Raw genomic sequence first — 16,458 nt, forward strand, 5'->3', positions numbered from 1 at the left:
GAGTTGGCATTGGACATTACTCTTTTTCTCACAGATTTGCTTATTGTCACGTGATGATTAACCTGCAGTAGGATTAGGACTGGATTTCTGATATGCTAAGGAAAACCTTTACCTTGTGAGTTGAACTTAGTGTTTTTCCCTTTGCCCTTGCCGTTGTTATTTTTATCTTTTGGCCAAGAAAAGCAACGTGGGCAGCAGCATCATGATGCCAAGAGAACACCCCGAGTCTCGTAGCCTTGGAGAAGTGGAACAAGCTCAACAAATGAAGGAGTTGGAGGCTTCAGTATTGATGTGACAAAGTTGTCATATTTATCACCCAAACCATTCAGCAACGAGAATGTCTTGTTCCGGTCAAGCATAGGTTTTCCGATGGCAGCTAGACTGTCACAAATGCTTTTGAAGTGTCTAAGATAGTCATTGAGGGAAGTAGAGTCTTCTTTCTTCATGGTAGTGAGTTTTTGAATCAGATGGAACTCACGTTCTTGTGAAGTCTGCGCAGAAGCATCCTTTAAGGCAAGTCAGACTTGAGCGGATGTTTCAAGGCCAATTACGAGGCCAATAGCTTCTTCTGTAAGCGTGCCAATAATTTTTTAGCGAAGGAGGACATCATGTTTTTTCTAGGTAGTGAATGCTGGATTCACTGATTTGGATGCAGTAGTCGAATTAGTGACTTCCGAAAGGAACTGGAATGGTTTCCCTACTTCACCGATGAGGTACTGAAGGAGGTCATGGCTCTTGGCCAAGCCTAGCACCTGCTTGCTCCAGAGCGGATAGTTGTCATTTTTAAGGCGCAGTGTTACAAAGTTGGCCACGTTCATTGTGATAGCGGCCATAGTTGAATCAAGAGAGAAGAAAGCTGTTTGCAGAAGCTAGGGTTTGAATCTTTTCAAAAAAGAGAGGGGCGTGAGCCGTATAGCTCTGATACCATAAAGAATATTGCAGACAAACAATATTTGAATTGCTTTCTCTCGGATAAGACGAGCATTTGTTTGATTTGCTTAAATAAACAATATTACACATTGTAATATTCTGTACATAGAATTAGAGAGAGTGATGGATTTAAAATAGGGAAGAATAGAGCCGTTGGGAAGTCTCTCATATAGAGAGTAATTGACTTAGTCTTGTAAGAAATTTTAGGTATTAAGTCATTGTACAGTTGGTCTTTTCTATGAGATGGGATTCTTTCCTTATCAGCCTCTATTTCTAATAAGGAACCCTAGAGATTGGGCCGAAGCAACTTCCACCGCTTATTTTCTCCTCCGTGGGTTCCACCCTGCCGCGTGCGTATTTTCTCGGGCAAACTTGTACGTGGCCACGTCGTTACTATTGCACAACAGTACAGAACTTGTGGTACACGGGATTGGAAAACCCGCACTACCAGTTTAAAGTCTTAAGACTTCCCAGAAGAATTTACCCCCTTATTCTTCTTCTTTCTTTTTCTGTTGACTACTAGGACGACTTGGACCATAAAAAAGTTTTGAATTATATATACATAACCTGCCTGGTCTTAAACTCGCGAAGACTCAAAGTTTACCCAGTGATGGTTGAATGTGAAGAAAACTAAAGTTGTAGAGTATACATAGAGGATCGAGATCCAAAGAGAAACAAGGAACCGAGAGTGAGAGAAGAAGGATGATGGGGAGAATGTTCTTGTGCTTGTTGCTGTGCTTCTTGGCCAGCATAGCGACAGGTGGTGCTAGGGGAGGGCGCCGAGGCCCAGCAACAAGGCAGGGAGATGCCCTCAGCAAGCTCTACTTCGATGCCCTCATGTTAAAGAGAGCACCAGCTGCTGCAAATGCTTCTTCTTATGCCACTGCTCTTTTCTCCGATCTGTCGTCGAAAACTTATCCCCAGCGGGGGTTGAAGGAGAGTGACAAGATCATCAAGTTGCCTGGCCAGCCTGAAGGCGTGGATTTTGATCAGTATGGAGGCTACGTCACGGTTGACATGGAAGCCGGCAGAGCCCTCTTCTACTACTTCGCCGAGGCTGCATCTGCGGATCCTTCTTCCAGGCCGCTGGTTCTCTGGCTCAATGGAGGTGAATAGCCAAAAGATCAGTTGTATCATTTATGAACAACCTTGCATGATAGGAATATCTAATCGTCTTCTTTCTTTTGATGTTATCAGGGCCGGGTTGCTCGTCTTTCGGAATTGGAGCGATGGAGGAGCTAGGACCCTTTCGCGTCATGAGCGACGGCAAGACGCTCTTCAGAAATCCATATGCATGGAATAGAGGTTTTTTTTTCTTGTTTTGTTTTTTTTAAGGATTCAGATTTAGTTTTGTTTACCTTCGCTATCTTTTGCTGTAATAACTCACATGGTTTGTGATATATTGTTTGGGAATTGCAGTGGCTAATGTGCTGTTCTTGGAGAGCCCAGCTGGTGTTGGCTTCTCCTACTCCAACACCACCTCCGACTACGGCAATAGTGGGGACAGCAAGACAGCCAAGGATGCCTACGTGTTTCTTGTGAACTGGATGGAGAGATTCCCAGAGTACAAAGGAAGGGATTTCTATATAGCTGGGGAGAGCTATGGGGGCCACTATGTCCCTCAGCTCGCTCATACCATACTCCAACACAAGAAGTCAAAGATCAACCTTAAAGGCATCATGGTATCCAGCTTCAAATCAATTATAGCTTCTTGTCGTATCTTAATATGAAGGGAGTGATCTGATCATGTTCTATTAATCTTGTTGCACTTACTGAAATTAAGATTGGCCAATTTTCGTAGATTGGCAATGGAGTGATCAACACCGAAACGGACGGCAAGGGGATGTTTGACTATTTCTGGACTCATGCATTGATCTCAGATGAGGCCATTGATGTAATCCACAACTACTGCAATTTCTCACCCAATGCCAGTAGCCAGCCGAAGCAATGCCTACAGGCGGTGGACGTTGCCGCTGAGTCACTCGGAACGATCAATCTCTACAACATCTATGCTCCTCTCTGCACTTCACCCACCATCACTCGTTCTCCTAAGGGATACTCGGTTTGTTGCCTCTTCTTCTCATATTCTTAATTTACCAGCCAAGGTTTGTTGAGGGACTTTTACGTTGTGAATGATCCAGATTGAAAATTTCGACCCATGCACTGCTGACTACGTGAGTGCATATCTCAACACTGCCGAAGTGCAAATGGCTCTTCATGCCAATGTCACCAGACTCAACTACACATGGTCTGGTTGCAGGTATGCCCCCATACTTAATTAAGCTTCTTGTTAGATTAAAATATATTTTATTGTGTGTGCCTAAAATCTTCATTGCAACTCAAGAGGACGGGACCATTATCACGAAGTTGAGGCTTAGGTCTTACATAGGTTGTTTTGATTGCCCAACGTAATTGCCACATCATGCTGAGGGAAGCAAATGGGACGTGTCCATAGGGTGGTCAAATGACACACAAACCCAATAGCTGGCGTTGCATGTAGCTGTGGCTAATTAAGGAGATCCAAATAGCCTCCACAAATCCTGGTGCCTCCACGCATGTTCTAATGTGATATTGACGAAGGCCATCCAATGAATTTTTTGCTCCTGCTTAGCTCAAGTGGTGTACGTTAATTTCCTATTTTGAAAACAATCCTATGTCACAAACTCAGAGATTAAAATTAATTAGAGACTCCACTGGTCCTCACAAGAAATTAAGCACTACGTGCCGTGCACGACCTGTTAAGCGCATGAAGCCAGCCGACCAATCAACGATTGCTAATGGAATTAATCTATATAAGATTTTCGTGGTCATATCATGTTGTACGTGTTCCCATTATTGCTAATCCGCCCAAGCTCGTACGTAGGTGATAAGCACATGCCAACGCCAGAATGATGTAAATGAAGGAGTGGTTCATGACTTTTCTTCTTGTACATATCTAGACTTCTTGCAAGTCCATATGACTTTTGAACCACTTGCTTTTGCTTGATTTCTTTGGTTGCAAGGCTTAGTGGGGCCTCACATAGTGACATTTGTACTACATGTATTTTTGAACCATTCAACGATCATTTGCCCTTCTTCCCTTTTCTTCTGGATAAGAAATCCTACCTTGCAGCATTGCTGGCCACCAAAAATCAAGTGTACTTTGACCCGGGCCTTAAACTTGGAAGGTATCATGGAGTATGGACTGGTGTTTTAGAGTTCAGATAATTTTGATTATCTTCTATGCCTTGACCCAACATAGAAAATTGATTAAACTAGTTCATTTTCCCGCAATAACACTAAGGATTAGTTTTTCTGATTTGGTATGCTCAATGCTATGGTAACTCAGTAAAATCACTCGAAAAAAAAGTCATTCAACTAGTTTGCACTGTGCATTTGCTTCGTCACATAGAATAAGTTACATAATGTCAATTCAAAGGGAGCAATAAGAATTCAACGCACCAGCTGAGTGACTCTTGAGTTGCATATATAAGTTACTATACCATTTCTGATTTCATCTATTATTGTTATTAGAACATTGCATGTGCATTCTTGTTTAAATAATATGATTGTGAGGAATGATGTCCTCCAATTGTAGAGGAAGAAAGAGCAATAAACCATTGTCCAATAGCTTCATAAAATTATTTTTATAATGTTGTACTCTATCCTAAGTTAAGTCCCTACCATGACGTCGCTTACACTCTCTTTATTATTTCTTAAGGATTGAGCATCGATTATGGTCTCGTTGATTAAACATCAAAAGGCATGCATTTTGAACAAGAAGACCTACCCCCTTCCATTCAACAAAAGACAATAAGACCTACCACCCTCTTCTTATCCAAAGGAGTTCTCTTCCCAAATATTATTTGTGCAACTCTTTTCCCTTTTGGGGGGTTCTCAAATATCTCATATTTGCACTAGTTATCATTCTATAAGTTCAGGGGAACATGATGAAATGACCTTCATTGGAGTTAATGTTGGTAATATTGCTACTGTAGCCTATGATCCTGCAACTTCACCTCTTTTCCCTTTCAGGAAAAAACAAGCATAAATGTCATATGCTTGACAATTCATTTTATTGACGACTAAGATCGGAAGATATATAAAGGTGGTTATTTCAACTATAGTTCATTTGTTACACAATCAAAGATAAATTGTTTTCTAAGAAGGTAGGAATAATTCAATGGCATATTATGCAACCTATAATCACAATTAGAATGGCCATTACATGCTAAGGATTACTCTTCCTCATCTATGTATATTGGCTTTATGTTCTAGTAAAAGTTTGTATATATAGTTCCATGGGGAAATGTTATAATAACAATATGCGTTGTAGGAGTGGTTACTGGATCAAAGCAGAATTTATCAACGATGCATAACATAAAATTGAAGTATGTGCATTAATTTGCTTAAGGGTCATAATAGAAGGAGTATTTCATTTTAGATTACAATTGCAAGTTATTGTTGAACTTTCTTACAAGAACAAAATTTTCATATTGGGAATATAGGTAGCACTTAATATTTGTTAAAAAAATTTTGGTATGTTTTCAATTGTCATCCGAATATAGTTTAATTACAACTTGTCATTTATTTAGATTTATGGACATGGGGGTGAAACTTACCTTTAATTTTTTTTAAGTTTTAAGAATACATCATTTAATGCTTTTTATCTCCTCATATTATGATGCAGCCAAGTGTTAACACAATGGACAGATAGTCCTTTTACAGTCTTACCACTTATCAAGGAATCCATGGCTCATGATGTCCAGGTTTTGGTATATAGGTAATATTGATTAAAGTTGTTGGTATATTTTAAAACTTTAAAGTAATTCTGAAATAACAATGATAATTACATAATTATGATAAATAAGTTTCTTTATTCAAATATAGTGGAGATGTTGATGGACGGGTTCCTGTCACTTCATCGAGATATTCTCTCAATCAGCTAAAACTTCGGGTGAAAACTCAATGGCAACCATGGTTTATCAAAAATGAGGTAAATCTTTTATCTAATATGAATTATTTTTGAAATCAAGATTATTCCTCAGAATTTTTTGTATATATAGAAAGACATGTAAGTTTCAAAGAAAAAGAAAGAAAAGAGGTAATTAAAGCAATATTAGATCTGCATTGCCATACCATGATTCTCGTTGTAACACTTAAACATTATATGAAGAATTACAACTCACATAAATTATTTGAATTGATAATGTTGTTTTTGAGCTGTATATCCTTTAAAAGTCCTCTTCAAATGCAATGCCAATTCATTCTTTTACTGTTTTCTTAATTTGTTATCTTGAAGAGGAATATAACATCTTGGCACCTCCTTTTCAATCTCTTTATAATGCAATTTAGAATCTACTATATAACTTTCTTCTTGTTCTAATTATAAAGTTATAAAATCTTAATTACCCTTTATTTTTTTAGTGTTTCATTTAGAGATAAAAATCTTTAGATTTTTCCAACTAAGATTCTCGATGTCCCACAAAGTTTAGGATGATGGCTCCATTGTAGAATCTAAGAAATAAATTTTGAAAGCAATAGATGGATTTATCTATTGAAGACCAAGTCAATGATTGCTAATTCTATTGGAAAAATAATTTTAAAGCCTAATAAGAATAACTCAGGTTTCTAGTTTACGAGAGGACTATTACGTGATAGGTAACACCACATCATTTCACTTCTCCCTCTACCAGATTTCTCCACGTCCATCTTAAATCTAATGACTTTGGTTCTACTATTATATATTTGTTGTTATAGAATTAATATGTGCTATTAATGAATTTTGGAATTACTTTGTCTTGTATTTTTTCTTCAAAAAATATCACATAATTTAATTGTCAATTAAGAAGATCCTATACAAATATCACTAAACCTCTAAAACTAAATAGTAAACCTTATTTTTCTTCATGGAATTCAATAATCTTTCACTATTTAAACTGCTTTTGGGCAACTTTTCTAACATCTCTCTCTCTTTCTCTTTTTTTTTAAAAATATTACAAATAGGTTGGTGGATACAGTGTTGTTTATGATGGTAACTTAACATTTGCCACGGTTAGAGGAGCAGGACATCAAGTTCCGAGCTACCAAGCACTTCGAGCACTTGTTCTCATCAAGTTTTTCCTTAATCGAAAGCCACTTCCTTCTTGAAACTAGTTTAATATAGATCGAATGGGACTTTCTTGATTTCTAGGTATCTATTAGAACCACATATTCAGCTATATCTTTAGCTATTTATCTGTTATTATTGAAAACATGCAGTTATCTAGTTGTCTTTCTCTCTCTTGCACAAATGAAAGTTCTATTATCAAGCACGAAGGGAAATGTGGAACTATTCGTTAATGCATTCATTTTAAAAAATGGTTAGGCTAAGGTCCTTCAATATTCTGTATTTGAGTACATTGAATCAAAATTATCCTTGTCTTTGCTAGCTTTTTATGTATATGTATGTGTTTGAATTTGGTTATACATGTATCAAAATTCTAAGATTATGTCAGGCCTATTGAATAGATTGTGAAGCCAAAGTCAAAGCATTTAATTTATGTCATTAAAGATTTTCCTAAAGAAAAAGTTTTCTAACTACACTTCATGCTCTTACATTTTATTTTAGTACTTTTGCATTTAAAATTTCATAATGGTTTAATATTGCAAAAAAAAACCCTAAAATAAATATGGATTAAACAAGTTGGTCTATTTGAGAAAAGAATTCATATTGATTATCTAAAGTGCAATTTCTTTATGTGGTCCTTTAGATTTGTGGTGTAATTTGAAACGAATTTTTTGCTTCATGGCAAGAAAAATGAATCAACGCTTTTGGACTCCTAAGTAGTCATCAATGGCCTCCCTCACTCTCTCCTCTTCCTACATCTCCCTTTCCTTTGTAGGAACAATAATATGCCCTCTTGGTCCTCTCCTTGTTGGTGAGCTAAATAGTTCAATAAATAATTTGTTCATTCACCAATGTGTTTCTAATATATCAAGTAATTGTAAAGCTTGTAAATAATACATAAATCCATGAATTATTTGTTGAGGGAAAAGGGTTTGAGGCTTTGCAGCTGAGGCACCGGTCATGGCTAGCAAGCCACATGCATGGAAAATAATGTAGGCATTTTTATCTTTCAATCAATAGTTATTAAATACTTAGATATTGCTATGGCGCCTCTTTTTTTTTCAAAAGATAGGATTCAACTTAGCCATCCATTTTCAATGGTGATATAGAAAATTTATCCGTTACTAATATCATTCAGTTATCCTCTCAACTCCAAACCCCTCCTCCAACTCGATGTAATCCCATCTCCCACGACCGATGCGGTGCCCTTATGACTTTGAAGCAAAACATTGAATTAGAGAGTGTATAGATAGAAGTCTAGAGGTGCCTCCATCTTTTTTGACAAAGTGGTCAATCTGATGGCCTCATCAGTAGAGAGGGATGACAAAATGTGGTGAAGGATTTCATCAGAAAGTCGGCTGATTCTCCCAACACCAATAGAATGGCCTTGGATCATCTCCATGGTGACTCAAAGAGTCGACTAGAGGCTCTCGGATATACTTTGATGTCATTTAACTTAACAAAGCTTGTAAAAGAGAAATTCTTACTTGGCTAAGCAATTCAATAATTAACAAGGACAACTAAACACGATGCTTTATTAGAATCCTATCAACCGTGAGTGCGAGAGATGGTTTGATCTTTGGCTTGTTTGCGGCCATTTTTTAAGACTGAGATCTCATTGAGGACGGAATGAAAGGTCCACTACCTTGGGGACAATATCCTATATTTGAAAATAGGATCTACTTTTCTTCTCTAATCTCTATTAGTCCCAAATAAAATAAAATGACATAATATAAAGTAGATTAAATTTTTTAAAATAAAAGTATAGGTCTCCTGGATAGACATGCCTTACATTGCAAAATAATATAAAGAAAAGTCGAATGCATATTTGAATATTAAACTATCAACTCAACTACCACATATGTTATTTAATTTCATCTGTCTGACTCTATGGGGATAGTTTGTAGTAGAAAATTAATGTTGCTATCATCTTGCAAGGACCTTCGGAAATTGGTGGAGATTTCAACATAATGAAGTCTTCATTGGATAGAAGAGGTAACCCACAGTCGGTATGTGATACTCCTGCTTTCATGGATTTGATTTCTACTATTCAGTTAGTGGATATTGATCTCAAAGGTCGTCACTTTATTTGATCTAATATAAGAGACCACCTTTTTAGGTGAGACTAAACAAGTTTTTATTTTTCACCAGAATGGGATGGTCTTTTTACAACGTCCATACAAAGAGCCTTGCCTACTCCTATCTCAGATCATGTTTCGATTGTGCTTGATCGTGATGTCAAATTCTTGCATTGACATTTTTTTAGATTTGACACTTGGTGGATCAATGAAGAAGGGATGGACAATATTATGATTGGTTCTTGGTAGAAAATTTGAGGGTGTTAAGATACTACAACCAGGTTGGTTGAGAATCTCCAAAAGCCCCATGTCTATTTTAAAAAAATGGTCAAAAGTCAAGAAGATATATTGGTCTCCCCTTGAATTGAATACCAAGAAGATATTGAATAGTCCTTGCATGAAATTTATGAAAAGGAAGGACTTTATTGGAGGAAAAGATCTAGAGTTACTTGGCACAAGGAAGGTGATAGAAATACTACCTTTATTCACAAGATAGATTCTAGGACGAGAAGAAGAGGTCACATATCGTCATTAGAGGACAATGGTTTAGAATGCTCGAATAATGATAAGATTGCCTTATTTCTGCACCCATTTTATAAAACTCTCTTTGGATCCTCTGAAACTTTGAAGCTATACATTGATTAGAATATATTTTCATGATATCCCCTCAGTTGATCTGAGATCCTTGGTTGATGATTTCTCAGAGGATGAAATTAGAAGTACAGTTTTTTCCTTAGGTGGCTCAAAGGTTTCTAAACTGGATGAGTTTTTCTTTCACTTCATTCAGCGGTACTGGAGTCTGCTGAAGGATGACATTATGGCCCTTCTTGAAGACTTTCATAATGGCACTCTGGATTTGCACAACATCAATTTTGGCTATTGGACTATCATTCCAAAAAAAGATGGAATACGTGCGGTTTGGGATTTGTATCCTATCACTCTCCTCAACAACATTTACAAGATTATTACTAAGGTCCTAGCTTCTAGACTTGCAAAATTTCTTCCAACTCTAATGGATGAATCTTAGTCGCCATTTATCAAAGGTAGATCAATTTTTACAAATTCCCAAGTGCATATAAGATGCTTGCCCATAGAGAGAGATTAGAGGCCTCTACAATTCTATGTAAGCTTAATTTTGAGAAAGCTTTTGATAGAGTAAATTGGTATTTCTTTTTCTCTCTATTGACTGGAAGAGGATTTCCTCCAAAGTTGTGTGCCTAGTTGGCTTCATTCCCTTCTCTCTTCTACATTAGTGGCCTTGTTGGTTAATGGTGCTCCCGGCAAGTGGATTAAATGCAAGCAAGGGGTGAGGCAAGGTGACCCACTATCTCTTGCTGTATTTATTTTGATTGCAGATGTACTCTCTAAATTACTTAATTATGCATGATCCGATCGGGAAGAAGGAAGATTTTTTTTAATCCGCTCAACTCGAATCTCTTAAAAAAAGATGGAGAAATTTCAAAAGTAGGACTTCAAATCTCTTTTTCTTTTATTGATCCTAAAAAAAATGAGATGCATATCCTCTATTTATAATGTAAGGTATGCTCTAACATAATTTAGGTTGGATTCTTATTTCTAAACCTATTAGGACTCTTTTCCTTAAATAGACATCACTAGTAGAAAAAAAGCAAAAAATCTCGAGGACGTAGATCTTGATTCTTATAATAACTCTGCCTTCTATTGCTCCGCCGAATTCTTAACGAATAGAGTGCTACGCTCAGTCAAATTCTTATCGAACAAAGAAACTTTCGGCTTGACCAGTCCGCTTCGAATCCTAAATGATAAAATTTTGGCCTAATTTAATCTTCTAGAAGGTTGGCGAAAAGTTATAGATTCAAAAGGATATCCAATTTTTTTTAAAAAAATATCGTCTCAATTGGGCATCGTATCACCAAATTATGGCCTTCTGAAGTTTGGCCTATAACTCGGCTTTTCGATGTGGCAGATCTCACTCCTAGACCCTGTCCAGCCCCGCTTGTAGTAGTCAAAGTATTCCACATCGAGTCTGATGATCCTCCTGATTACTTGTTATAGCTAAAGTGTTCCACATTAAGTCTGGTGATCCTCTTGATTACTCGTAGTGGCCAAAATATTTTACTTCGAGTTTGGTGATCCTTCTGAATACTAGTAGTGGTTAAATTGGTCCACATGTAGTTCGGTGATCCTCCTAGATCAGAGCTCTCCTTATTTAGGAGATTTAGCTCTTGCTAAATCAGAACTAGAGATGGAAAAATGCTTGTTTTCCTTCTTTGCGGCTGAACCACTTGGTTTTGCTCGAAGATAGAGTTGCTAGTGCTCATGTTGAAGGTGTTGCCAATCGAGACATAAGCTAGATAAGTTGGGCTATCTTTTCTTCTAATTGTTTGGGATGTTCCATCATTTTATCATCTGTCAAGGTAGAACAAGTAGCTATACTCGCCTTTATCCTTCAATGTACTTCAAGCATGGATAGCCCTTCTCCTGACTGCTTGTACTGCTTGCACATCTATACCCTGCACTAAAGCTCCCATAGATATAGAAGATTGAAGCTCTAATGCTAACTTGATCTGATTAGAGAAAAGAAAGAGTTTTTTTAATCCGCTCAACTCGAATCTCTCAAAAAAAAACTTGAAGAAGATGAGGGAATCTTGAAAGTAGGGCATTAATTACTCTTTTCTTTCACTAATCTATAAAAGAAAATGAGATACATAACCTTTATTTATAATATGAGGTCTGTTCTAACACAATTTGGGTCGGATTTTTCTTTTCAATCTTAGTAAGACTTTTTTTTCTTAAATAGACATCTCTAGTAGAAAAAAATAAAAAATATCAAACAAGTAGATCTCGACTTCTACATCAATTCTGTCTTTTATTGCTTCGTTGAATTCTTATTGAATAAAGAGCTACGCTCAATCAAAGTTTTATCCAAAAAGAAAACTTTCAGTATGACGAGCCTATTTCAAAGCCTAAATGATAGAATTTTGGCCTGATTCAACCTTCTAGAAGGTTAGCCCAAAGTTGTAGATCTCAAAAAGATACCCAATTTTTTTTAAAAAAGATAATCTCAATTGGGCATCGTATGACCAAATTATGGCTTTTCTGAAGTTTAGCCTGCAACTCAGCTTTTCGATGTAGCGGATCTCGCTCCTGAAAACTGTCCAGCCCCACTCATAGTAGTCAAAGAGTTTCACATCGAGTCTGATGATCCTTCTGATTACTCATACTAGCCAAAGTATTCTATATTGAGTTTGGTGATCCTCCTGAATGCTCGTAGTGGCCAAACTGGTCCACATTGAGTCTGGTGATCCTCTTGGATCAATGCAAAAAATATTAGGCTGATTGCATGCATATGGGAGTAGTTGAATTTTCATAATTTAAGATATTCACATTTTGAAGATGTCACTTCTTTTTTGTACATGGAAAAAAGATAATATTATTGCTGCTGAGGCCATTCTACTTGCATTTGAAGAGACCTCAAGACTTAAAATAAATTTCCACAAGAGCTAAGTACTATGCATTAACATGGATGAGGCTAAAGTGGAACTCTTTACCACTATGAGCAATTATAAGGAGGAAAATTTACCTTTTACCTACCTTGGGCTGTCACTTTATTATAAGAAGCTACCTAAATAATGTTGATTAGCTCTAATAAAGAATATGAGTAAGAGACTTGCCTCTTGAAAAGGTAGATTGTTATCAATGGCTGGTCAGTTTTGCCTAGGCCTGTTAACGAGCCGAGCTGCTCGGGCTCGGCTCGGGCTCGGCCCGTTAAAAGCTCGGCTCGAGCTCGGCTCGTTAGTCAAACGAGCTCGAGCCCGAGCCTAAAATGAGGCTCGTTTAAATTCGAGCTCGAGCCCGAGCAGCTCACGAGCCCAAACGAGCTCGAGCCACAACAGTGAGACCAAGAAAATGGGCCTCATTTTAATGATGTAAGAGCCTCATTTGTGGTATTTAATGTAGATTTTTGTTATGGGGCTCGAGCCCGAGCTCGAAACGAGCTTTACAAGCCCAAGCCCGAGCTTTTCTTTTACCAAACAAGCCCGAGCTCGAGCTCAATACAGAGCTCGGTACCGAGCCCGAGCCCGAGCCCGAGCCCGAGTTCTGTGAAACGAGCCGAGCCCGAGCCTCCCCAAGCTCGGGCTCGGCTCGGCTCGTTGACAGGCCTAGTTTTGCCTTATCAATGCAGTACTAACTGCCCTTCCTTCTTATTATATGTCTACCTTTAAGCTTCCAAAATGGGTTGTTAATAGATTGATTACTTGATAGGAGCCTTCTTCTGGAAAGGTAAGGACAATATTAGCGGATTCCACTGTTTGGTCAATTGGAATTCGGTGTATCAAGATTAGGAAGAGGGTGGCTTGAGCATCAAAAATATAAGAAATATAAATCTCTCACTTTTGGCAAAATAGGATTGGAAATTGCTTTAAAGTTCCAGTTGGTTCTTCTTTGAGAGAACCTGCATAGAAGTGATAAATTAGTACACCATACGACTTATGGAGCAGGTTTGGCATGCTGGTTAGGAGAAGACCACCCAAAGCTTCTCCTATCTGGAAGAAAATCTATAAAGATCTCTAAAGATCTATAAAGATCTATGAATTAAAGTCGTAAAATAGAAATCAGCTAGCATGAGACAGTTGTTTGGTGGAGGTGTTGTTCCCATCATTGATTTATATATAAATGGATCGTGGAGATTGGAATTTTTGAGGGGGTTATGGTTTATAAACCAATGGAATTGAAGAGAATATTCCAAAGAATTACATGCCACCAACAAGTGAATGCAAAGTGGTGGAGATGGTAATCGTGGATTCGAGGAGGATGTGAAGACCTAGAAATAGCGACTCTCATTTATGAACATCAATTGATCAAAAATGAAAATCCAAAGCTTATAAACGTGCAACACACGTATCAGCAAGGAGCCTAGGACCCTTACGAGCTGCATAAGTTATGAAATTATCCACAAGCATTCTCAAGCGTTAACCATCATATTTTGTCTAATTACAGTACTTGCCATCCATACAATACTCGCCTTTATTAAAAATCTGGATCATTCAACATCCAACAAATGGTAAATAAAAATAAAAATTTATTATATATAACATTTTAGGAAGCACCATAGCAAGTCCCCTTAACAGTTATATTTTTAAGAAGAAAGGAAACAAGGGTCCAGTCCTATCCATCATTCCCTTTCTCTGTTCTTTTTCCTATTTTCTTATGTCATCTTATTTCATGTGTATTTTCTTCTCAACACTACTAGAAAAGTTGGTTATCTCGACATTTACATGCCGACGCTAGGTAGAAGCGTCGGTAATTTTGGCTCCAGTGCCAAAATATGTCGATGCTTATAAGTAGCGTTGGCGGTCATGATATTATGACAACGCTAGATAGCATGGTGCATTTACTAGCATTGTTGGAGGCCCAAAAAAAAGAGAGAAGTGATTAGATGATGCTTAATAGTGTCGTTGGAGTTCAGATGACCCCCCCCCCCCCCCCCCCCCCCAACACACACACACACAACGCTTTTTCTAAAGCATCGTCGGAAGTCCAACAATGCTACATGAACCCAGCCCCTACCCCATGATGCTTTCTTTAAAGTGTCGTCGGAGTCCCATTTTCCATCAAAACCCACCCACATAAATCCCCCCCTCCCAATTCCTAACTCCTCCAGCGCCCCCCACCCCCTCTCCTCTCCTGATCCCTAACCCCTCTAGAGCCATGGCCATGGTCCCCTTAGGGGGAGGAGATGTTCTCTTCTATCATCGTTTTGATTGGATTGAAGCATGCATGGGGACAGCGTCCATGACCCCTTTCCCCTCCCCCATCTCCTCCTCCTCTTCCCCTCAGTATCTGATTCCAATTTTTTAGATAGAAACCCAAGAAATTGATCCTCGTCTGGAAAATCCTAGGTTTCGATCTCCTTTTCTGTATATATTTCGCCTTTGTTTCTTGGACCGATCGATTGGGTGATGCGAGTCGGTCTATTTTCTTACTGTCTTGCATGAATCTATGAGGATTCGAGAGATTGGAGGGGGTTCATCTATTTTTGCACAGTAAGCTAAACATCATCAAATTCTGGTGAGCTTCTCCTCCTCCTTATCGGCTGCTCCACATTGTCCGAGATTTCTCTTTGTATATATTTCTCCAATCTGAGCTACTTTTTTCTATTCTTAATAAAAATTTTGATCGCAGTGAGGAGATGTTGAATCCCTTTGTTTGGATGGCCCTTCAACTCTTGGGGATCCTCACGAGCAAGCATGGACAGTGATTCGGAATAGTGATGGGAATGAAGGCCCCCTCCCTCGCCTCTTCCTCTTCTTCTTTCTCACCTCTAGACCGCCTTAGGAAGCAGTCCTCAAGGCTTCTAGGATTAAAATTTTTAAATATTTTTTTTAAAAAAAATAATTAGAACAATGCGTGTACCTATCTTCGATTTTTGCCGATGCTTATTACCGTCGGCGGACTCCAAACTAGGCCGATGTTTATAAGCATCAGCATAGCTTCAGTTTTTGCCGACGCTTTTTCCACTCCCATCTATCCGACGGTTTTGCGACGCTTTTCAAAGCGTCGACACCAAAATTACTGACGCTTATAAACATTGGTACAGGCTCTAAAAAATATCGGAAAAGACTATTTTTTTTGTAGTGCAAGCTCCCATTGCTTGCAACTCCTATTTATGGCTTATAGGCTTCAAGCTTTAAATTTATAATATCTATACATACACGCGCATAGGGTTATACTATATAACAAAAATATATCTACTTTTTTAATTTGCTAAAAAAGGCTTAACATTGCCAAATTATTCCAAAAAAACAGGCCACGATTCCTCATATCTTCGAAGACGCTAAGATAAGTTTGGGGTTCCAAACGAGTCACCCGAACCAGAGCATGTTTGACCTCTACCGGCTCAGTTTCATGTTAGGATCAAGCTTATTAGATGATCAGGATAGACTGGGTTGGTGGGTTCATGGAAAGCCCACAAGGGCATTCAAGTTGGATCAAGGTCAAGAATAGCTAGGACCCAGCCCAAAATGTCAGAGTCTTGATCAATAAGTTTATGTCAGGTCTAGAGTTTGGGTCAGGAGTTGAACTATATTTCTATAGGTAAAAACATAGTAATTGATATTTAAATATAAAATCACAAAAAATTCAAATAAATTAGAAATATAAATTTTTGTCCAAAAAACTATTTCATCCAACAAATTAACCATTTTTAAGATACAAATTTACAAAATATAACTTTTTTTAAAAGAAGTATTGCTATATTTGAGAACATATAAATCCTTCAAAATAAATAATGGATGTTTAAACATAAGTTAAGTGAAAGCAGATTGAAATGGAGTAGTTGTTTGAGACGAGCAAAGAGGGAGTAATTTAAATGAGAATTCA

The 16,458-nt window shown here is 37.8% G+C and overlaps 1 protein-coding gene across 2 annotated transcripts in view; it reads left to right on the plus strand.

Annotated features, from left to right (window-relative positions):
• Positions 1-1,467: 1,467 nt before the first annotated feature.
• LOC103702566 (serine carboxypeptidase II-3-like) overlaps positions 1,468-16,458 on the plus strand; it is a 30,760-nt gene continuing 15,769 nt past the window's right edge. The window contains exons 1-8 of one of the 2 annotated variants that reach the window (XM_008785055.4): positions 1,473-2,038; positions 2,128-2,235; positions 2,350-2,612; positions 2,732-2,992; positions 3,072-3,190; positions 5,600-5,692; positions 5,800-5,905; positions 6,916-7,347. In XM_008785055.4, coding sequence (XP_008783277.2) covers positions 1,633-2,038; positions 2,128-2,235; positions 2,350-2,612; positions 2,732-2,992; positions 3,072-3,190; positions 5,600-5,692; positions 5,800-5,905; positions 6,916-7,059 — 1,500 coding nt within the window. In that variant the 5' untranslated portion in view covers positions 1,473-1,632 and the 3' untranslated portion in view covers positions 7,060-7,347. Of the gene's footprint in view, positions 2,039-2,127; positions 2,236-2,349; positions 2,613-2,731; positions 2,993-3,071; positions 3,191-5,599; positions 5,693-5,799; positions 5,906-6,915; positions 7,348-16,458 lie in introns of those variants that run through there. The other variant, XM_039115879.1, reaches the window with a different exon arrangement.

This window comes from Phoenix dactylifera, unplaced genomic scaffold (assembly GCF_009389715.1).
Source record: "Phoenix dactylifera cultivar Barhee BC4 unplaced genomic scaffold, palm_55x_up_171113_PBpolish2nd_filt_p 000026F, whole genome shotgun sequence".
NCBI lineage: Eukaryota > Viridiplantae > Streptophyta > Magnoliopsida > Arecales > Arecaceae > Phoenix > Phoenix dactylifera.